General features: G+C 43.4%; 1 protein-coding gene across 3 annotated transcripts in view; it reads right to left on the bottom strand.

Moving 5' to 3' along the window:
* The window catches only part of LOC124031230 (inositol 1,4,5-trisphosphate receptor type 1-like), a 189,796-nt gene that overhangs the window by 113,731 nt on the left and 53,436 nt on the right, over positions 1-22,629 (bottom strand). For all 3 annotated transcript variants that reach the window (XM_046342257.1, XM_046342258.1, XM_046342259.1), the window contains exons 18-37: positions 19,892-20,015; positions 16,179-16,373; positions 15,532-15,783; positions 15,133-15,274; positions 14,890-15,043; positions 14,273-14,463; positions 13,785-13,917; positions 13,644-13,698; positions 13,343-13,508; positions 11,493-11,663; positions 10,836-10,916; positions 10,578-10,715; positions 10,374-10,499; positions 9,974-10,174; positions 9,465-9,716; positions 8,954-9,079; positions 8,562-8,690; positions 1,144-1,264; positions 643-827; positions 393-541 (exon numbers count right to left, since the gene is read on the bottom strand). In XM_046342257.1, coding sequence (XP_046198213.1) covers positions 393-541; positions 643-827; positions 1,144-1,264; positions 8,562-8,690; positions 8,954-9,079; positions 9,465-9,716; positions 9,974-10,174; positions 10,374-10,499; positions 10,578-10,715; positions 10,836-10,916; positions 11,493-11,663; positions 13,343-13,508; positions 13,644-13,698; positions 13,785-13,917; positions 14,273-14,463; positions 14,890-15,043; positions 15,133-15,274; positions 15,532-15,783; positions 16,179-16,373; positions 19,892-20,015 — 3,091 coding nt within the window. The remainder of the gene's footprint in view (positions 1-392; positions 542-642; positions 828-1,143; positions 1,265-8,561; positions 8,691-8,953; positions 9,080-9,464; positions 9,717-9,973; positions 10,175-10,373; positions 10,500-10,577; positions 10,716-10,835; positions 10,917-11,492; positions 11,664-13,342; positions 13,509-13,643; positions 13,699-13,784; positions 13,918-14,272; positions 14,464-14,889; positions 15,044-15,132; positions 15,275-15,531; positions 15,784-16,178; positions 16,374-19,891; positions 20,016-22,629) is intronic.

Here is a 22,629-nt window from a genome sequence, read left to right as displayed (position 1 = left end):
AGCAGACTGTGAAAGTTAATATTTGTGTCATTCTCAAAACTTTTGGCCATGACTGTACACTGCTGAAGTTAATACTGATGGAGAGTCAGAATCTAATGCATCCCGCTTCCATCAATCTACCAGATCTATCTATTCATATGGTCATAACACCTTCAATGGCTTCCTGCTCTTCACCATGCAAGTTATGTTATCATGTTGAACAGAGCTGAAGGAAGTGCTTGGTTGAATTCCTCCAACCAATAAATACATTCATCAAGAATTGGCAATGTGCCTTTCTTTAATTTGGTTTTCAATATTATTATTATTTTTTAACCATATGTCCATATAATATCCCAGACACTGTATACTTTGTATAGGGTTGGGGTGGGATTGTTAGCATTAAACACACATACTTGCAGATGAATCCGCCACTCTCACACTTCCTGCGGGAGTCTGTGTTCTCCGGAAAGAGCAGCTCTGGCCGATGCAGCACATCCACTAGGACAGACAGCTCAGCCTGGACCAAAGGACGCAGACGGTCCTCTAGAGCTGACACTATGTCCTACAGAGGGGGAGTGAGGAACGGAGGGAGATATGGAGGGGGAGGGTTAAGACAGAGACACGTTTAAAGGACAGACGGACTCACAAACACAGTGTACCCACCTGCAGTCTCTCAATGATGTTCCTGTAGTCTCGTGAAGCGGTCAGTACAGAGTCTCTGCGGGCAGCATTGCGGGCAGACATTCTCCAGGACATTGCTGTCTTCTGGACGATGTTGTTGGACTTCACAAACAGGTTGTTCACCTGGCTGTCCAGATCCACTGGGATGGCGATGGCTCGCCCTTTAGCTGTCACACACCAAGAAAGACAAATAATGTGTGTGAAGAGGTCTTACAGGCAGTATGATACAACACTCATCTTTAGAGTACATCCCAATCATAATACCACTGCCTCATCAGGGGATTTGACTAACAAAAGAACAACAAATGACTAACATCAAGTTGGATTTCTTTGAAAACATACATAAATAAAGTGTTATATAGCATGTCAAATCTATACATACAGAGTAGTTCATAGAACTACTTATTATTTTGAATTGTCTTTGTTAGTTGATGATATAATCAGTGTTGGGGGTTAGTATTAGGAATGTGTTGTCCTCCTTACCCACGTCAGACAGCACCTTGATACAGCTCTCCACTGAGCCCTTCTGAACTGGGACCAGCCAGTTACAGTGATACACTCTGAACACTGCCTGTAACTGCTGAACAAACACAGGCTGTCTGGTCTGGGGACAGGGAGAAGGTAGAGGGAGAATAATAATAATATTAAGTTATAACACAGATCAACTACACTGAACAAAAATATAAACGCAAGTGTAAAGTGTTGGTCCCATGTATCATGAGCTGAAATAAAACATCACTGAAATTTTCGATAAGCAAAAAAAGCTTACTTTTCTCAAATTTTATGCACAAATTTGTTTACATCCCTGTTAATGAGCATTTCTCCTTAGCCAAGATAATCCATCCACCTGACAGGGGTGGCATATCAAGAAGCTGATTAAACAGCATGATCATTACACATGTGCTGGGGACAATAAAATGCCACTAAAATGTGCAGTTTTGTCACACAAATCCATGCCACAGATGTCTCAAGTTGAGGGAGCATGCAATTGGCATGCTAACTGCAGGAATGTTCACCAGAGCTGTTGCCAGAGAACTGAATGTACATTTTCTCTAACGTCGTTTTAGAGAATTTGTCAGTACTTCCAACCGGTCTCACAACCGCAGACCATCTGTGACCACGCCCAGGAACTCCACATCCAGACTTCTTCACCTGCGAGATCATCTAAGACCAGCCACCCGGATAGCTGATGAACCTGTGGGTTTGCACAACCAAAGAATTTCTGCACAAACTGTCAGAAACCATCTCAGGGAAGGTTATCTGCTTGCTCGTTGTCCTCACCAGGGTCTGACGTTGTAACTGACTGCAGTGGGAAAATGCTCACCTTCGATGGTCACTGGATGCTGGAGAAGTGTGCTCTTCACGGATGAATACCGGATTAAAATGTACCGGGCAGATGGCAGACAGCGTGTATGGTGACGTGTGGGCGATATGCTGATGTCAACGTTGTGAACAGAGTGCCCTATCGTGGCGGTAGAGTTATGGTATGGGCAAGCATATGCTACAGACAATGAAGAAAATATTGATGGCAATTTGAATGCACAGAGATACCATGATCCTGAGGCCCATTGCTGTGCCATTCATTTGCCGCCATCACCTCATGTTTTAGCATGGTAATGCACACCATCATGTCGCAAGATCTATACACAATTCCTGGAAGCTGAAAATGTCCCAGTTCTTCCATGGCCTGCATACTCAGACAGATCACCCATTGAGCAAGTTCAGGATGCTCAGGATCAATGTGTACGACAGGGTGTTCCAGTTCCCCCCAATATCCAGCAACTTCGCACAGCCATTGAAGTGGAGTGGGACAATATTCCACAGGCCACAATCAAAAGCCTGATCAACTCTATGCAAAAGGAGATGTCACACTGCATGAGGCGAGCCCGATACTGACTGGTTTTCTGATCCACGCTCCTACCTTTATTTTTTTTTATCTGTGACCAACAGATGCATATCTGTATTCCCAGTAATGTGAAATCCATAGATTTGGGCCAAATTCATTTATTTCAATTTACTTATTTCCTTATATCAACAGTAACTCAGTAAAATATTTGAAATTGTTACATTTACATTTTTGTTCAGTGTAGATAATACTATAAGGTCTATAGAACTATGCTATTTTATACCTAACAGGAATGTTTCCAACTCACACTTAATATCAAGTCTCCACCATTACAAATCAAATGTACACCTAACTAGAGGTCGACCGATTAATCGGAATGGCCGATTAATTATGGCCGATTTCAAGTTTTCATAACAATCGGAAATCTGTATTTTTGGGTGCCGATTTGCCGATTTTTAATTTTAATTTATTTTTAAATATTTTTTATTACACCTTTATTTAATCTTTATTTAACTAAGTCAGTTAAGAACACATTCTTATTTTCAATGACGGCCTAGGAACAGTGGGTTAACTGCCTTGTTCAGGGGCAGAAAGACAGATTTTCACCTTGTCAGCTCGGGGGACCCCATCTTGCAACAGTACAGTTAAATAGTGCAACGCAATAGCGACCTGCCTCTCTCTCGTTGCACACCACAAGTAGACTGCCTGTTACACAAATGCAGTAAGCCAAGGTAAGTTGCTAGCTAGCATTAAACTTATTTTATAAAAAACAATCAATCATAATCACTAGTTAACTACACATGGTTGATGATATTACTAGATATTATCTAGCGTGTCCTGTGTTGCATATAATCTGACTGAGCATACAAGTATCAAAGTATCTGACTGAGCGGTGGTAGGCAGAGGCAGGACGAGTAAACATTCATTCAAACAGCACTTTAGTGCGTTTTTCCAGCAGCTCTTCGTTGTGCGTCAAACATTGCGCTGTTTATGACTTCAAACCTATCAACTCCCGAGATGAGGCTGGTGTGACCGAAGTGAAATGGCTGGCTAGTTAGCGCACGCTAATAGCATTTCAAACTTCACTCGCTCTGAGCCTTGGGGTGGTTGTTTCCCTTACTCTGCATGGGTAACGCTGCTTCGATGTGGTGGCTGTTGTCGTTGTGTTGCTGCTTCGAGCCCAGGGAGGAGCGAGTAGAGGGACGGAAGCTATACTGTTACACTGGCAATACTAAAGTGCCTATAAGAACATCCAATAGTCAAAGGTTAATGAAATACAAATGGTATAGAGGGAAATAGTCCTATAATAACTACAACCTAAAACTTCTTACCTGGGAATATTGAAGACTCATGTTAAAAGGAACCACCAGCTTTCATATGTTCTCGTGTTCTGAGCAAGGAACTGAAACGTTAGCTTTCTTACATAGCACATATTGCACTTTTACATTCTTCTCCAACAGTTTGTTTTTGCATTATTTAAACCAAATTGAACATGTTTCATTATCTACTTGAGGCTAAATTGATTTTATTGATGTATTATATTAAGTTAAATCAGTATTGTTGTAATTGTCATTATTACAAATACATTTTTTAAATATATTTTTTAATTTAAATGTTTTTAAATCGTCCGGTTAAATCGGTATCGACTTTTTTGGTCCTCCAATAATCGGTATCGGTGTTGAAAAATCATAATCGGTCGACCTCTACACCTAACCCTGTGAAACAACATTATGACACAATGGGAAATCTGCCTCAGATTCTGCTGCATCCTCACAACCTGTTACCTTACACCACAAACCCCTCCCCCTTCTGACTGTGTTAGGGTAGAGGGGGAGGGGTGATAACACCTGTAACCATGCCAGCAGGGTGGAGGTGAAGAATCAAACTGCTGGGTTTAGCGGCAGTTAGCTTTCCCATGTGAAACACCAAGCACCAACATCACACCGTCATATTGGCCCAGCCCACCCAAACCCCTGTGTGACACCACAGTGACAACACCCTGTCAGACCAACTGAACATGACTAAACAAAAATAGTTTGTATTCAGACAAAAATTGGAGAGGAAACATTGCATTTGTGCTAAGGTTGTCTAACTCTACCAACACCAGCTGAGGTAATGGGATGGAAAAGCACATGCACCTGCATACTCACACACGAAACATTAGCACCCAGATGTGTGTGGTCCCCATTGCAATAAATGTAAATAAAATACCTCTATCATTTTCCCCAAAAGTGAGGCCTGCAGCAAAGGATGAAAGCAGTCAGAAAATAAAATAATTGTCAGTGACAATATTCAGGACAAGCCACTTGACAACCTGGTATCTCACCTCTCTTACAGTCTCTACGCCAGGGATTATCAAGTAGATTAAGACGCAGGATGATTTGTTTTCTTGAGCGGACGGTCAGGGGGCCGGAAGATAATTACAAATATTTTGTTGACTGCAAATTGACCGTACAAAGCCCAAACAGATATAATATTTGACTAAAACATAATCACATTACATATGATCACATTGTGCGTGGGAATACTTTGGAACAGATGATCAAAATCACTTGCAGCTGATTTTGCTGCTGTCTTTACAGTATTCTGACCAACAATAAAAAATAAAATAAAATAATTGTTCAGAAAACTTGGGGGGACAAATAAAATCACCCGTGGGCCAAATTTTGCCAGGAGGCAACCAGTTGGGGAACCTTGCTCTACACGCTGGTGCAGATGCCCATAATAATCAACTCTTACCCTACGGGTTCCGGAGCCTGCTGCTACATGACAATTAAATTGCACTCACCTGGTGTCACAGGTCTAAATCAGTGCATGATTAAAAGGGAACAATGGGAAAGAAATGCAATGGAACTGCCTTCATGGACCAGAGTTCAGTTTGAGGGGTCTAGAAGGTCTAATGTCTTCTATTCTTGGAATTGAAGAGCGAGCCGTTTACCAAGAAGTACAAGAATGGACATTGAACACAATGATCAACAATTACTGCATGTTGTCTACCAAGGATATGACTGTACAACAGGAAAACGTCAAGATAATCATTATAGACGGTCAAAGCAAGAGGCTACAGCCCTCTCAGGCTAGGATGATGACTAACTCCATGTTCCAGGATGAAAGACAGAAATGGCAAACGAGGTTGAAGGAACTGAGGGAAGGAGGTGTGTACTGGCGTTCTCTGACAGTACGTCACTCTATGTTCAGAGAAGGGGTGCATTTTAAAACCGTATTGCTCGGACACACACACACACGCACACCCCTTGTCTATATAAGGTCCCACAGTTGACAGTGCATATCAGAGCAAAAACCAAGCATGAGGTCAAAAGAACTGTCCGTAGAGCTACAAAACAGGATTGTGCCACTGGGCCAGACAGATTACCAGGACATGTATTTAAAGCATGGGTGGACCAACTGTCAAGTGTCTCAATGACATTTTCAACCTCTCTCTGACCGTGTCTGTAATATCTACGTTTCAAGCAGACCGCCATAGTCCCTGTGACCAAGGAAGCTAAGGTAACCTGCCTAAATGATTACCGCCCCGTAGCACTCACATCGGTAGCCATTAAGTGCTATGAAAGGCTGGTCATGGTTCACATCAACAGCATCCCCCCGGACACCTTAGACCCATTCTAATTCTCATGCTGCCCCAACAGATCCACATATGACTCAATCGCACTCCTCACTGCCCTTTCCCACCTGGACAAAAGGAACACCTATGTGATAATGCTGTTCATTGACTACAGCTCAGTGTTCAACAACATAGTGCCCGCGGAGCTCATCACTAAGCTAAGGACTTGGGGACTAAATACCTCCCTCTGGAACTGGATCCTGGACTTCCTGACGGGCCGCCCCCAGGTGGTAAGAGTAGGCAACAACACGTCTGCCATGCTGATCCTTAACACTGGGGGCCCTCAGGGGTGTGTACTTAGTCCCCTCCTATACTCCTTGTTTATCCACGACTGCATGGCCAAACATGATTCCAACACTATCATTAAGTTTGCTGACGACACAACAGTGGTAGGACTGATCACCGACAATGATGAGACGGCCTATAGGGTGGAGGTCAGAAAACTGTCAGTGTGGTGCCAGGACAACAACCTCTCCCTCAATGTGAGCTGATCGTGGACTACAGAAAAGGGAGGGCTGAACAGGCCCCCATTAACGTCGACAGGGCTCTGTGTGTGGAGTAAAGGTGGTCTAGAGTTTTTTCCCCCCCTCGGGTTGCACATTTAACATGCTGGTAAAGATTAGGTAGAATGGATTTGAGTTTCCCTGCATTAAAGTCCCCATCCACTAGGAGAGCCGCCTCTGGATGAACGTTTTCCTGTTTGCTTATGACCGTATACAGCTCATTGGGTGCGGTATTAGTGCCAGCATCAGTCTGTGGTGGTATATAGATGGCTACAAAAAATAGATGTAAACTCTCTTGGTAAATAGTGTGGTCTACATCTTATCATGAGATATTCTACCTCAAGCGAGCAAAACAGAGACTTCCTTAGATTTCGTGCACCAGCTGTTGTTTACAAATATACATAGACCGCCGCCCCTTGTCTTACCAGAAGCTGCTGTTCTATCCTGCCGAAAAAGCTTAAAACCCGCCAGATGTATTTTAATCATGTTCAGCCATGACTTGGTGAAACATAAGATATTACAGTTTTAATGTCCTGTTGGTAGGATATACATGCTCGTAGTTTGTCTATTTTATTATCGATTGATTGTACGTTGACTAATAGGACCGATGGTAAAGGTAGATTACCCTCTTGGCGACGGATCCTTACAAGGCACCCGGACAGTCGTCCACGATATCTCCGGCTTTTCCTCCTGCGAATGACGGGGATGAGGGCCCTGTTGGGCTTCCCGAAGTAAATCCTTCCTGTCCGACTCACTGAACAATTCTTCCAGTATGGGGTGAGAAATCGCTGCCCTGATGTCAAGAAGCTCTTTTCGGTCATAAGACACGGTGGTAGAAACATTATGTACAAAATAACGCGAAAAAACATGCAAAATAGCACAATTGGATACAGGATCTTAAAACGGCAGCCATCTCCTTCGGTGCCATTATTATTGCCATTTTTCAAGTCAACATTCTCTGGTGTGTTATTCCCATGTTAGTACATTTATCAGCCAAAACATGACACCCACCCTGTATGTGTCTCAACAACATATGTGTATATACAAATAAAATAAAAATCAGAGTTAACGCTTTTAGATAATTGATGTTAAAGGTTAAAAAGTTAATTTTCTATTAAAAAACATGTTTTTCAAGAAATTATAAAATAGTTTGACTAACCCTGTTAGTAAGCTTTTAAATAATATCCATCTCTACTGGTGATCTTTTCCAGTGAAGAACACATGGCTGTCTCATGGTATGGTGGGGTATGCAAAATGGGTCAACTTTGAGCACCTTTATATATTGAATGTTTTGGCATTAATGTTTAAAAATACACTTTCTGAGCACTTCTACAATGGTCAAATATGTATGGATGGTTCTGTTCAAATCAAAGGAGGTGCTGTCAAAAAGTGATTGAATTTAAATGGATTGACCATATAGGTTGGTAGGTGGAGAAGGGAATGGGGTGAAACCATTAGGTTATGTCAATGGAGGGAGGGGACATACTGTATGCATATGGGATTAAATGTAGATTTGGTGACTATTAGTATATCTATCCATATTTACAAACATGGTCCTGGTCACCTACACTATACAATAAAGTGATGAAAGAGAGGGAGGGGGCTGGGGGTTAAAGGTAACAATAGCTAGTTGTGGGAGGGGCTATGTTAGGAGAGAGACAGGTGCCTCTTGGGCGCTGGGAACTACACTTTCTACAGATACATTTTTGGTCATTATTAAACCTTCAACCATGACATTAGCACTGTCTTACTCCGAGGCGAGCCAAACCAAGCTTTACTGAGCCGGCCTTGTTACACATCCACCACTGTCCTTTTCAGGACGGTTTCAACAATGTGAAAAGAAAATATCTGATCCAAACCAGTTTGGTTTCGGTCGACACAATCATGTAAAATGGATAACAGTGGTTAGTTGTTGGTTGTCAGTGGTTACCTGCAGGCTGGTGGACTGGTCGGAGAAGGGTGAGCTGAAGAAGGTGGTCACGATGCCCATGACTGTCTCGGTCACGTAGCTCTCCAGGACCGTGTCGGCATGTTTGCGGTCACTCGTGTTATTGCACACCTGCAGAAGAAGAAGAAGGTGACCACAACTCACTCCTGTTTCACCTGTAGTTGTACTGCCCTTATAACATCTATATAGTCTGAATACTGAAATTAATGCAGGGATACGTACAGTATAGTATAGTGCAGGAGGATAAACTGTGTTAGGCTAATAATTATACTATTGTGCTCCAATGATGCCTTGTAAATGAGTTTAATTGAAACCCTGACCCACACTCATCAGTCATTCAGACATAGAACTATTGTGCAAGTGTTGTCCCTCACCCTGCAGATGTCCACCAGGAAGTTCTCAAAGAGCTTCCACATGTGGTTGCTGGTGTAGATCTCCTTCATCTCCACCTCTGTGTCCACATAGCAGTGGTTCAGGAAGTTGATGTAGGCTATCTTTACCTGGAAAGGACAGGATTAAATACCATCATTACACCCTGTCTATGCCCCTAGGAGTTGTTTTACAATGATGATGAATGCATCTTGATTGTAGCTTTGGCCTGGGCATGATGTTAGTTGACATGGTTATACTGGGTTTGTTCCCATAGAGTGAGGCTCAAAACTGTCTAACACAGAGAAGATGATAGCTAGTGGACAATTAGTTGTCCACAAGAGTGAAACTGGGACAAGGGCATACAGGCCTTTGTGGGGACGGTTAGTTGATAATTGGTACTGTTGGCTTGTGATGTCTTGGAGACCCATAGCCCCCTGCTCTAGACCTTAAAGTCTAACCCTAATCCCCACCCTTCTCTCTCTGCATCTTCCATCCTGCATCTCCTCAACTCACCTCAGGAATACAGTCCTCGTGGGTGACCACCCTCACTATGTCATCCAGAGGCAGCAGAGAGTTACATTTGATCTCAGTGTAGACGTTCTTTCCCTCAGTGCAGACAGCCAGCAGCTCTACCAGGTGAATGTGGTACATCAGAGGACTGTTCTGATCCATACGGTCCCGCTCTGACCGCATCATCGTCACCAGAGTCTGGAAGGATGCACGGTCGTTGTAGAACACCAGCACATCCTCACCAGCATTCACCAGCTATGGAGAAGAGAGGGACATAAAATAAAGAAAAATAGAGTCAATGGAGGGTACAGGGTAGGTTGGAAAGGGATGGACAAATATGTCCGAATAGGATTTGTTGGGGATGGACTTGAGTTGCATATAATTTGGTATTAAGGTATCAAGTTGTAGAAATAGACAACTCTTTTAGAATGACAAATTAACTGTCTTGAAAAGAGTCAACTAGACTGAAACGTTGACAAATACACATGCTGAGGTTATTACTGAAAAAAGACCTCAGCCATGACGATGTCTTGACACTTCTTAATGAACTTGCTCTCGGCCTTGACGATGGTCTGCAGGAACTTGAGGTACTGGACGTTGCGGCCATGCGTCTCGATGCAGTGGACAAAGTGCTGCACCACTCGCTCATTGATCTCACTGCACAGCTGGAAGTTATTCATGAAGATATGCTGCATGGTGACTGCCTCTAGGATCTAAAGGGGGGAAGAGAGAGAACAGGGGAAGAGAGAGAAGAGGTGGAGGGAGAGAGAGCGAAAGAGGGAGTGAGACACAGAAGAGACAGAGAAAGAGAGAGAAAGAGTAGAAGAGATGGTTAGAGTAAGACAGTGTTAATGTCATGGTAAGAGTAAGAACAGTGGTGAGGTCATGGTGGGTCAGTGTAGTCTGTCTCACCCCAGGGTTGAGGAACAGGTTGATGTGTTTGTGAAGCAGGGCCTGGTTCTGCTGGTTCCCTGCACAGAAGTTCTGCAGGAACTGGTGGGCCAGTTTCATGATCTCCTGCATACGCACATCCTCCCCCTGGAGACAACACCGACGATGAAAGGATGGAGAGCACAAAAACACACCTCTACAAACACGCCCACACAAACACAGTACCTTCTCATAGGGGATCTGCAGTAACTCCAGCACCACGGTGTGGGCCCCCATGTTCCTGAGGAGTCTCTGCTGCTGCTTCTTACTCTTCCTGCCGGACAGACTCTCCTGAACACACAACCTGCTGAGACGCAGCAGAATCTACACACACAACACGTGTAGACAAAGGGGTTCACTATGTTGCCCATAGCTCCATCTGTCCCAGATACCTATATAATAATACAGTATAGTGAAAAGTTAAAAAGACTGTTTAGACTTCACCTCCTTCACCACTCTGTAGTTGTAGCTGCTGGTGCTCTCTGGTTTCTTTGGTTTGTCTGAGCCACTTGAGTTGGAGTCACCCTAAAGAACAAGACCATTAGCCAATGCATTTCTCCCAAAGGATAGCCAGCAGGCTAACACCAACGCTCTATTGCCATAGTTTAACACACAGAGCTAAGCACTAGGTGGCTAACTCCTGTTCTGTGGATGCATACTACCATACCTTCTTGGACTACTACCGTACCTTCTTGGACTACTACCAGTTGGACTACTACCGTACCTTCTTGGACTACTACCGTACCTTCTTGGACTACTACCCTACCTTCTTGGACTACTACCGTACCTTCTTGGACTACTACCGTACCTTCTTGGACTACTACCGTACCTTCTTGGACTACTACCGTACCTTCTTGGACTACTACCGTACCTTCTTGGACTACTACCGTACCTTCTTGGACTACTACCGTACCTTCTTGGACTACTACCGTACCTTCTTGGACTACTACCGTACCTTATTGAACTATTAGAGTCCTGCATGTTGCTCAAAGCCTAAGATTTTCACTGTACCCTGCAATCACACCTGCAACCCTGTACATGTGCCTATCAAACACTCTGAATCTGAATCGACTACTGTACCTTCTCTGACTACTACCGTACCTTCTTGTGTTGAGACTCGGCAGAGTGTTCCCCAGTGTCCATGCCCTCGTCTGGCCCCAGTCTCTTGTAGACCCACAGCTCAGACTTCTCCACAATGGAGCGTAGCTGGTCCAGGTCTGACTTGATCTGTTTGTAGTTCTCCACATCCTGACTGGTCACCAGCAACTGGACCTGGAGGCATGGGCAACCCACCGGTAGGACACCAGTATGGAGGATACCAGATTTTGGATGGTTGCATGGTGTTTATGATTAGAGACCAACAAGAGTTTTACCTGGTCATGTGACTGGACAAGGATCAACTCTGGGCCCTAGTTGGAGTGTATATCTACAGGTTTTCCTGGTCAGGTCATGAAGTAATTTACTGGTCAAGCATGACTAAAGCCCTACCGGGTACTTATAGTCTGTTAGGATAATTGGAATTACTCTAAGAATATTAGGTAAGTGAGTAATGGGGTCATTGGTAGGCTACAGTGTAATGGTATGACTATTCTGTATGTATGACAGTATGACTAATAGGACTACATTTAACATTTTAGTAATTTAGCAGACGTTCGTATTCAGAAAAACACACAATAAGTGCATAACAATATGTCCAAATAAGCAGAGGTGTGGACTTGAGTCACATGACTTGGACTGACTTGATACCTTCCCCAAGCCCAAATATTAAAAATGATGCTATTAAAAAAAGTTTGCAGCGCATCAACTCTTCATTTAAGGGATTACAGTTTGAATCGGACAGCAGCCAATCACATTGTGCCAGCTGAGAAAAAGTTGTGTTGGGCAGTGCAGAGGAACATCGGCAGGTGAATTCAGATGGGGCCCTTGGAAAGATGATACCCAAAATTATTATTTTCGGAAATAAAGACTACGCTGTATCAACAAAAATGGATTGCAACTTGGAAAACATGCAGGAAGAACATTACAGACGGAGGTGCAACAACTTCCAAATTTGTTCGACATTTGAAGCTGCACAAAGAACGGTAAGTCGTGGCTAATATAGCTAACAGCTTTATATAACTTTGCTAGTGTAGCATGTAGGCTAACGTAACGTTAAATCAATGAGCCTCCACACAGTCAGTCAGTGCGGGAACATGATCATTGCACCCAAGATTGAGCTACAACTGGCTAGGCTGTTGGTAGCCTAAATCCTGCCTGATGTTACTGCTGTTCCTGAAACCATTAACATACGTTAGCCTACTGTAACCACACAGAGAGGGTGTGTATGTGTGTGTGTTAAGGTTGGGTGATTGTGTACAAGCCTACATTGCACTATTGAGCCCCCGATTGCACCCCGATCCTCAGTAGTCGATCACTATGGGGGGGCGGGTCTTTCTCATGGCTACCCAGGTATTTCCATGGAAATATAAAGTTTATTTGGAAAGTAATAAATATATACATTTTTAAAAGCATTCGTGATTTGCGTACATTTATTATACAAACTATTACACTTATGAAATGGTATTACATTTGGTGAAGAGCACATTATGACTTGTTTAGGACCGACTTGTCGTTCTTGACTTGAGACTTGAGTGCTAAGACTTGAGACTTACTTGTGACTTGTAAAACAATGACTGTGTCCCACCTCTGCAAATTAGTATAGCTAATGGGTATGCTTTTGTGATTCATGAATCAGCTCAAAACCCTGGTCTTTCTGTTTATACAATCTACTCATGCATTTAGAATTGGCTACTTTAAATGAGATGTGGGTCATCGTTTCTATTATATTACATTAGGCGGTTTAAGTTTTTTTTTTACTGCAGGTCAGATGCGTATCATAAAGATCCCTGGCCCATGCATCATTACTATGTACAGTATACTAGTTGTATGGTGGGTGGGTAGCAGTAGAGTACCTGTTTGAAGGCCTGTAGAACCTCCTGTCTCTGGCTGAAGTGTCTGAAGAGCAGGTGGAGGGCTCGGGACACCAGGGGAGGGTAGTCATGCATGGTCAGGTGGAGCAGGACCCTCAGGAAGGTCCTACCACCATCGTCATCTAGGTCCAACGGGGTGTTCTCCTCACTGGGTGTGGGCACGCAAGCACACATATTTCAACACATTCACAAACGACAAACTGAATTGGCCATGCCAAGTAAGAAAAATGAACTGAAATGAGCCTGACTAATTGTTGTAGGTTTAGCATATCACAACAGTTACCTTCCACCAAATATCCCCTCTGCCTGCTCCTCTATGTTCTCAAAGTCCAGAGCTCCTGAGAAAACAATTCAGTGACCTTAGTAACACACAAAGAGGTGTCACACCAAGTGATGGCTGCCATAAGATGATTTCTTCTCCCACCTGGCATGTTGTTTGGTCCCTCGTGGGTTCCTGCTATAGACAGATCAGATTGGGAGTTGCTCTCATCAAACTCCCTCTTAAAGATACACAGCAGACAGGAGATCCGGTAGTCCAGTCGCACATTCAGAATGAACTGCATTGAGACGGGAGGAACATGACACATACTAAATGAGTAAGACTATTGTATAGTAGAGGGATTATATTAGGATAAGCAATGGGGGTTATGAATGAGTGGTTGGGGTTAAGGAGGGGAACCAAGTTTTGGGGAGGGACATTTGCATAGGAGTGTATACAGTATGTCCACTGCATGTATGCATCGATAGTGATTTTGTGTGTGTGTGTGTGTGTGTGTGTGTGTGTGTGTGTGTGTGTGTGTGTGTGTGTGTGTGTGTGTGTGTGTGTGTGTGTGTGTGTGTGTGTGTGTGTGTGTGTGTGTGTGTGTGTGTGTGTGTGTGTGTGTGTGTGTGTGTGTGTGTGTGTCTTTCTACCTGTAGTATCTCTATGATCTTGAGCTTGGTGTCCATGACAAGGATGTCCTGTTTCTCCGGCTCTGTTTGTGTCTTGACCTGGTCCCCGTTGGGGGGGTTGATGGGGTTGGTAGGCAGGAAACCCCCTCCTCTCAGGACCACCTGGGTCATCAGCTCCCCCACTCCGTGGATGGAGCGCATCACATTACTGCCTGGAAATGCACGCAGGCACACATGATTGGGCCAACCATTGTGTGTAACAGTGAAAACACCAAGTAAAACTGAACTTAAAACACAAAATATAAATATCCATTAACAAACGTCTTATAGCTTATTAGACACATTTCCACTTCCTGAACACATACTACTTAAAAAGCATACAGCCTTTTCTTAGTAAATCACAAAAGTAAAAAAAAAAATTTTTAAATACAGTATTCTTTCCATTAGAGAGCACAATTGTTCGGTCCTTTGTTGGCCATGGGGTGAATAATGCTCAAGCTCAGGGTTGCAAAATCCCAGAATCTCTGAGAAAAACCTGGGAACTTTAGGAATGTTTCTGGAAATTTGCAAAACTATTCAAGCCCCACTGATGTTTGATATTTCACCCCTCTGGGGGGCAGTGTGTTACTGTGTCCTACCTTTAGTCTCGTCTCCCTTCTCCAGCTTGTTGATGGGGAAGATGGTGCTGACGTGGACACAGTCCAGGATGGCCAGTAGGATCTTGGTTAGCCTCAGCAGGTCACTGAAGTTGTAGAAGCCAAAGTAGATGAGGTTCCTGGATAGATTCACTACCTGGGAACAGACCAAAAGAGATGGGAAGCGAGAACAAAGCTAGTGCTAATCCTAGTCCTACTGAGACTCATTCTGCTATGGCCAATTACCTCGAAGGTGAGTTTGTTCTTCTCCTTGTCGGAGAATGGGAAGCTCTGACACACCACGTCTCTTAGGTAGTTCTCGACAAACTCCATGGTCAGGGCAAAACGCTCCTTGATCTCATCCTTGGATGTACCGTCGTTGTCATAGCTGGGACCAAGGGATACAGGTAGGGGACAGGTGACAACTTATGACTCTGTAACTCTTACCATGTTAATGCTACTCTCACACTACACAAGACTGATAAGGCTATAAGGCTACATTGTATTCACTCCTTCACTCCACTTACTCCATTCCTGATGGCCAATGGACATGCTAGTCATTCCTTTCCTCAACCCTGATAGACCATTGTCCCAGCTACTAAATCCTTTCCCCAACCCTGATAGGCTGTCGGCCCTGCCACTCACTCGTCAATGGCGATCTCAGAGGGGATCTCAGACCATAGGCGGGCATACTTTACAGGCGTGACCTGTTCCTGGGGGTCGCGGTCCACATGCATGTGCAGCATCATTCGGCAGAAGGAAGCGCGCAGGTCGTAAGGCAGGTCCTCATCAGACATGCAGCGCAGGATCAAGTCCACGTCCAGCTGGCCAGAGATCTTATTGATGGCCAAATACTGACGATCCAGACACATCCGCGCAAACAGGTTCAGCTGGTACCTGGGAGAAAGAGGAGTAGGGACAGGGGCATCACTGCTTAGACATTTAGAGACACAGAGGCAAGGAGGGAGACAACAAACAGAAAGGTTAATGGTGCATGCTGGTTCTCTACTTCCTGGTACTTTAATAATCAATTCACATCATTAGTTTCAGAATAAAGGTGGATTATGAATGATTTCATTTATATTGGAACTTTTCCAAGTACTCATAGGAACTTCTAAGGGGAGAGGGGGTGGGTACTTACCTCATCCACTCCCAATGTACAGGACCCCATTTACAAAAGCAAGGATGAAACCCACATACACACATACTAGCATCTCGACCAACACAGAAGTTATTCATCGTCTACAGTCACAGACAGTAAAGAGGAGAAAAGGCATGGTGTTGTTTCTAACCTGTAGTAGCTGACCACCTCTTGGTCCTCCTTGGCGCCCTCCTTGGCATCCTGGGCAAGTTCTCTGATGCTCTTACTTCTGATCTCCTTACTGCTGTCCTTCCAGAATAGCCACACCTCCTCCTCGTCCTCCTCAGACTCCACTGAGTTCTCTCCGATGGACGCTTCCTCAATCTCAAATCTTGACAGCACCAATCTGGGGAGGGGAGAAGAAGTCATCCCTATAAGAACAGATCTAGGATCAGATTACCCTATCAGCAATAATTATCAGAGGGGAAACAACATTTGGCCAGCAGTCCAAACACTTAAGAGACACACCCTATCCCCTTAGCCCTCAAATTAAGTGGACACTTCTGATGACGTATCATGAAGTGTGGCGAGTATACACTTGCAGGGCAAGGGGCGAGGGAGGAAGGAATGACTTTTAAATGGACCACCCTTACCCGGAAATTCATCACTTGTTCATCCCACCGTGATAACGTTTTCAGCCACAGGTAGCTTGTGGGTGCTTTATATGCGCTACAGTCAATTATGATTGCATGTCCACTTATATTAACTATATAATTATTAATATATGCCTACTGTATGATAGCTAGCAAATTAATTAGCTAACTAGCGTTAGCCTGCCTAGCTGGAACTTCTGAAGAAGGACATTTTTTTATTTCTACAATTTCCAAAAGCTAACCAAACAAAAACATAATCACTTTAACGATACGTGTTTGTGCCGTCGTGTGCATTAGTAGCACAATTTCTAACCTTTTTACTTACACTTGTATGTTGACTTCTCCATTGATGTTGTTTTTAAGTTTGGCAGACTTTTCTTAGCGGATGTACAATCGTTGCGAATTGAATTATGGGGAGATTCAGGCCCCGGAGTGAACATAATCGTACACTCGCAAACTCAACTAAAAACGAGGACTGAGGGGCTTACGTTACAAACTTCCCTTGCTTGGCTAATCATTTGGTCCACCCTCAAAGATGTTGACGGGGATTCCCTCAAAGGCATAAGGCGAGGGGGTCTTTTATGAGTTTGAATCGCAGCCCTGATTTCAAAACTTAGACCGCACCAGTCTGGGGAGGAGAGGAATAGTGCTAAGCCCTCTAGCCACAGATCTAGGTTCAGATACCCAATCACCAATCACAACCATGACTATTCAGGGAGTGGAAACAATATTTGATCTCAAACCTGGACAGCACCAGTCTTGTACCAGCCCTGCTCGGAAACACTGGTAAAGTAAATGTGGTCTAAATTGAAGACCAAACGCAGATTAGCTGAATCAGGTGTGTTGGAGCTGGGCTAGAATAAAAGCCTGCACACACAGCCAGTTGACCATCCTTGAGGTACATACAAACATGCTGGCGTGACGATTCACACTACTAACACATTTAGGGGAAAGGGGGGACACCGAGCTAGTCAGTTGCACAACTGAATACATTCAATTGAAATGTGTCTTCCTCATTTAACTCAACCACTCTGAATCAGAGAGGTGCGGGGGGCTGCCTTAATCCCCGTCATCGGCCTCTTATAGCTCAGGAATACACTTTGGTTGAACCAAAAAGCTTCACATGGAGTTCTGAGAGGGGTAAACCTGCCTCTTCATTTGTGTAGCACTGAGAACAGAACACATAGGTACAAATGAATGCAGCCATGGCACACATGGAGATATTAAGTGTTTTGCAATCGTCAAGCATTTTTTTGTCTGAAAGAACAGACGTTTACTGAATGGCTACATGTTGTTCTCTACTACAGTGCCTTCAGAAAGTATTCATGCCCCTTGACTTATTCCACATTGTGTTGAGTTACAGCTCAAATTCAAAGTATCTACACACAATACCCTATAATGACACAGTGAAAACATGATTTTAGAAATGATTGAAAATCTATTGAAAATGAAATAGAGAAATATCTAATTAATAAATTTCACACACCTGAGTCAATACTTCGTAGAGCCACATTTGGCATCTTTCTGAGTAAGTCTAAAAGCTTTCCATACCTGGAGTGTGCAACATTTTCCCATTATTCTTTCCAAAATTCTTCAAGCTCTATCAAATTGGTCGTTGATCATTGCTAGACAACCATTTTCAGGATTTGACATAGATTCTCAAGCAGATTTAAGTCAAAACTTTACCTCTGCCAGTCAGGAACATTCACCCTCTTCTTGGTAAGCAACTCCCGTGTAGATTTGGCCTTGTGTTGTAGGTTATTGTCCTGCTGAAAGGTGAATTCCTCTCACAGTGTCTGGTGTAAAGCAGACTGATACAGGTTTTCCTCTAAGATTTTGTCTGTGCTTAGCTCCATTCTGTTTATTTTTTATCCTGAAAATCTCCCCAGTCCTTAACGATTACAAGCATACCCACAGAATGATGTAGCCACCACTATGACTGAACATATGGAGTGGTACTCAGTAATGTGCTGTATATGATTTGCCCCAAAAGTAACACTTTGTATTCAGGAGATTGCATTACCAATTTTTTGCATTTTTATTTTGCAATATTACTTTAGCGCCTTGTTGTAAACAGGAATCATGTTTTAGAATATGTTTTATTCTATGCAGGCTTCCTTATTTTCACTCTGTCAATTAGGATAGTAATGTGGAGTAACTACAACGTTGATCCATCCTCACTTCTCTCATATCACAGCCAATAAACTCTATAATTATTTTAAATTCACCACTGGCCTCATGGTGAAATCCCTGAGTTGTTTCCTTCCTCTCCGGCAACTGAGTTAGGAAGGACTGGGTGTATTGATCTTTGTAGTGACTGGGTCTATTGATAAACAATCCAAGGTGTAATTAATAACTTCACCATCCTCAAAGGGATATTCAATGTCTGCTTTTTTCCTTTTTACCCATCTACCAATAGGTGCCCTTCTTTGTGAAGCATTGGAAACCCTCCCTGGTCTTTGTGGTTGAATTTCACTGCTCGACTGAGGGATATTACAGATAATTGTGTGTGGGATACAGAGCTGAGGTAGTCATCATGTGAGTCAATTTAATTTGTTATGTGACTTGTTAAGCATATTTTTACTCTTTAACTTATTTAGGATTGCCATAACAAAGGGGTTGAATACTTATTGACTCAAGACATTTCAGCTGTTTTAATTAATTTGTAAACATTTTGAAAAACATTCCACTTTGATATGGGGTATTGTGTGTAGGCCAGCGACAAAAAAAATCTACATTTAATTAATTTTAAATTCAGGCCGTAACACATCAAAATGTGCCTTTTCTGAAGGCACTGTATATTGCTAAATGACCATACCATATATTATTAACCATAAACCTGGTTGTGTGTGCAGGCTGGACCACCCTGTGCTGCATGTGTCATGGTAATGTGGAAAAAGTCAAGGGGTGTGAATACTTTCTGAAGGCACTGTAGTTAGGCAGGTCCATTAGGACAACCATGAGGACTCATTGTTCTGTAGAGCTCAAGGTCACCGTGTGGGTGCTCCAGGAGTAAACACTCCATCATATTGTCACGTTGAGCAACTTGATCTGTACAACTGAAATAAATCCAACTGAACACACTTCACTAAAGAGAGTAGTACTACACTGAATATCGAGCTCTTTATCTGCCATACTAGAACAACCTGTGATAGACTAGAGAACAACAACCACTGGATATTGTTAAATGTTTAGAAAATATGTTTCTATAAGGTATTGATTGATTCCTCAAAGGAAAAGAGGAGAGGAATGGAGAGGCGAGGAGGCGTACTTAGTCTCTATGAGGATGTCTCCGTTGGTGGGGTCCAGGACTGCGTTACAGATGAGCTCCTGGGTTACAGGGATAGACTTGTTCATAGACACACACAAGTCAGACAGGTAGTCCAGGAACCTGGAAGACACACACAGATCAGATCATTCAATGGACAAAGACATTCACATGTACACAAAAACACGTTTCTGTAAACCTATGATTAGTCGCCAATAAAAAATTCCTCAAAATCTTAACTTGACCACAATTAGATGACACAGGAATTAGATGACACAGGAAAACATACCATCTGACCTTAAGCAGCTTAAAATACACTCCATTGTTTTACTACCTTGATGTCTTCAATTCAATTACATAGAAGACATTAATATATCTGGCTATAAAGAGCATACAGACCGATATCAAGACATGCAAATTAACACCCTAAAATATGTACCAAAAACATGTACTGCACACACAAACATGTGATCATGCACAGTGATCACATATAATACCAGTCAAATGGGTTTCTTTATTTCTACATTGTAGAATAACAGTGAATACATCAAAACTATGAAATAACACATATGGAATCATGTAGTAAGCAAAAAAATAAGAGGTAAATATTTTATATTTGAGATTCTGCCTTGATGACAGCTTAGGACACTCTTGGCATTCTCTCAACCAGCTTCACCTGGAATGTTTTTCTGACAGTCCTGAAGGAGTTCCCACATATGCTGAGCACTTGTTGGCTGCTTTTCATTCACTCTGCAAGAGTCCAACTCATCCCAAACCACCTCAATTGGGTTGAGGTCGGATGATTGTGAAGGCCAGGTCATCTGATGTAACACTCTCCTTCAAATCTAATTTTATTTGTCACATACACATGGTTAGCAGATGTTAATGCGAGTGTAGCGAAATGCTTGTACTTCTAGTTCCGACCATGCAGTAATATCTAACAAGTAATCTAACCTAACAATTTCACAACAACTACCTTATACACACAAGTGTAAAGGAATGAACAATAATATGTACATAAAAATATATGAATAAGTGATGGCTGAACGGCATAGGCAAGATGCAGTAGATGGTATAGAGTACAGTATATACACATATGAGATGAGTAATGTAGGGTATGTAAACATTATATAAAGTGGCATTGTTTAAAGTGGCTAGTGATACATTTATTACATACATTTTTCCATTATTAAAATGGCTAGAGTTGAGTCAGTATGTTGGTATTCACACCCACTCAATGTTAGTGATGGCTGTTCAACAGCCTGATGGCATTGAGATAGAAGCTGTTTTTAAGTCTCTCGGTCCCCGCTTTGATGCACCTGTACTGAACTTGCCTTCTGGATGATAGTGTAATGAACAGGCAGTGGCTCGGGTGGTTGTTGTCCTTGATGATCTTTTGGCCTTCCTGTGACATCGGTTGGTGTAGGTGTCCTGGAGGGCAGGTAGTTTGCACCCGGTGATGCGGTTTGCAGACCTCACTACACTCTAGAGAGCCTTACGGTTGTGGGCGGAGCAGTACCAGGCGGTGATACAGCCCAACAGGATGCTCTCGATTGTGCATCTGTAAAAGTTTGTGAGTGTTTTTGATGACAAGCCGACATTGAGTGTGAGGTTATTTTCCTGACACCACACTCCGAGGGCCCTCACCTCCTTCCTGTAGGCCGTCTCGTCGTTGTTGGTAATCAAGCCTACCACTGTAGTGTCGTCTGCAACCTTGATGATTGAGTTGGAGACGTGCATGGCCACGCAATCATTGGTGAACAGGGAGTACAGGAGAGGGTTGAGAACGCATCCTTGTGGGGCCCCAACGTTGAGGATCAGCGGAATAGATATGTTGTTACCTACCCTCACCACCTGGGGGCGGCCCGTCAGGAAGTCCAGGACCCAGTTGCACAGGACGGGGTCGAGACCCAGGGTCCAGAGCTTAATGACGAGTTTGGAGGGTACTATGGTGTTAAATGCTTAGCTGTTGTCGATGAACAGCATTCACACATAGGTATTCCTCTTTTCCAGATGGGTTAAGGCAGTGTGCAGTGTGATGACGATTGCGTCGTCTGTGGACCTATTGGGGCGGTAAAGCAGATTGGAGTGGGTCAAGGGTGTCAGGTAGGGTGGAGGTGATATGGTCCTTGACTAGTCTCTCAAAGCACTTCATGATGATGGAAGTGAGTGCTACGGGGCGGTAGTCATTTAGCTCAGTTACCTTAGCTTTCTTGGGAACAGGAACAATGGTGGCCCTCTTGAAGCATGTGGGAACAGCAGACTGGGATAAGGATTGATTGAATATGTCCGTAAACACACCAGCCAACTGGTCTACGCATGCTCTGAGGGCGCGGCTGGGGATGCCATCTGGGCCTGCAGCCTTGCGAGGGTTAACACTTAAATGTTTTACTCACGTCGGCTGCAGTGAAGGAGATACCGCAAGTTTTGGTAGCGGGCCGTGTCAGTGGCACTGTATTGTCTTCAAAGAGAGCAAAGAAGTTGTTTAGTTTGTCTGGGAGCAAGACATCGTGGTCCGCGACAGGGCTGGTTTTTCTCTTGTAGTCCGTGATTGGCTGTAGACCCTGCCACATCTCACGTGTCTGAGCCGTTGAATTGCTACTCCACTTAGTCTCTATACTGACGCTTAGCTTGTTTGATTGCCTTGCGGAGTGAATAGCTACACTGTTTGTATTCGGTCATGTTTCCAGTCACCTTGCCTTGATTAAAAGCAGTGGTTCACGCTTTCAGTTTTGCGCGAA

Source organism: Oncorhynchus gorbuscha, linkage group LG03 (genome assembly GCF_021184085.1).
Source record: "Oncorhynchus gorbuscha isolate QuinsamMale2020 ecotype Even-year linkage group LG03, OgorEven_v1.0, whole genome shotgun sequence".
NCBI classification, from domain to species: domain Eukaryota; kingdom Metazoa; phylum Chordata; class Actinopteri; order Salmoniformes; family Salmonidae; genus Oncorhynchus; species Oncorhynchus gorbuscha.
This window is presented reverse-complemented; position numbering and strand designations above follow the sequence as displayed.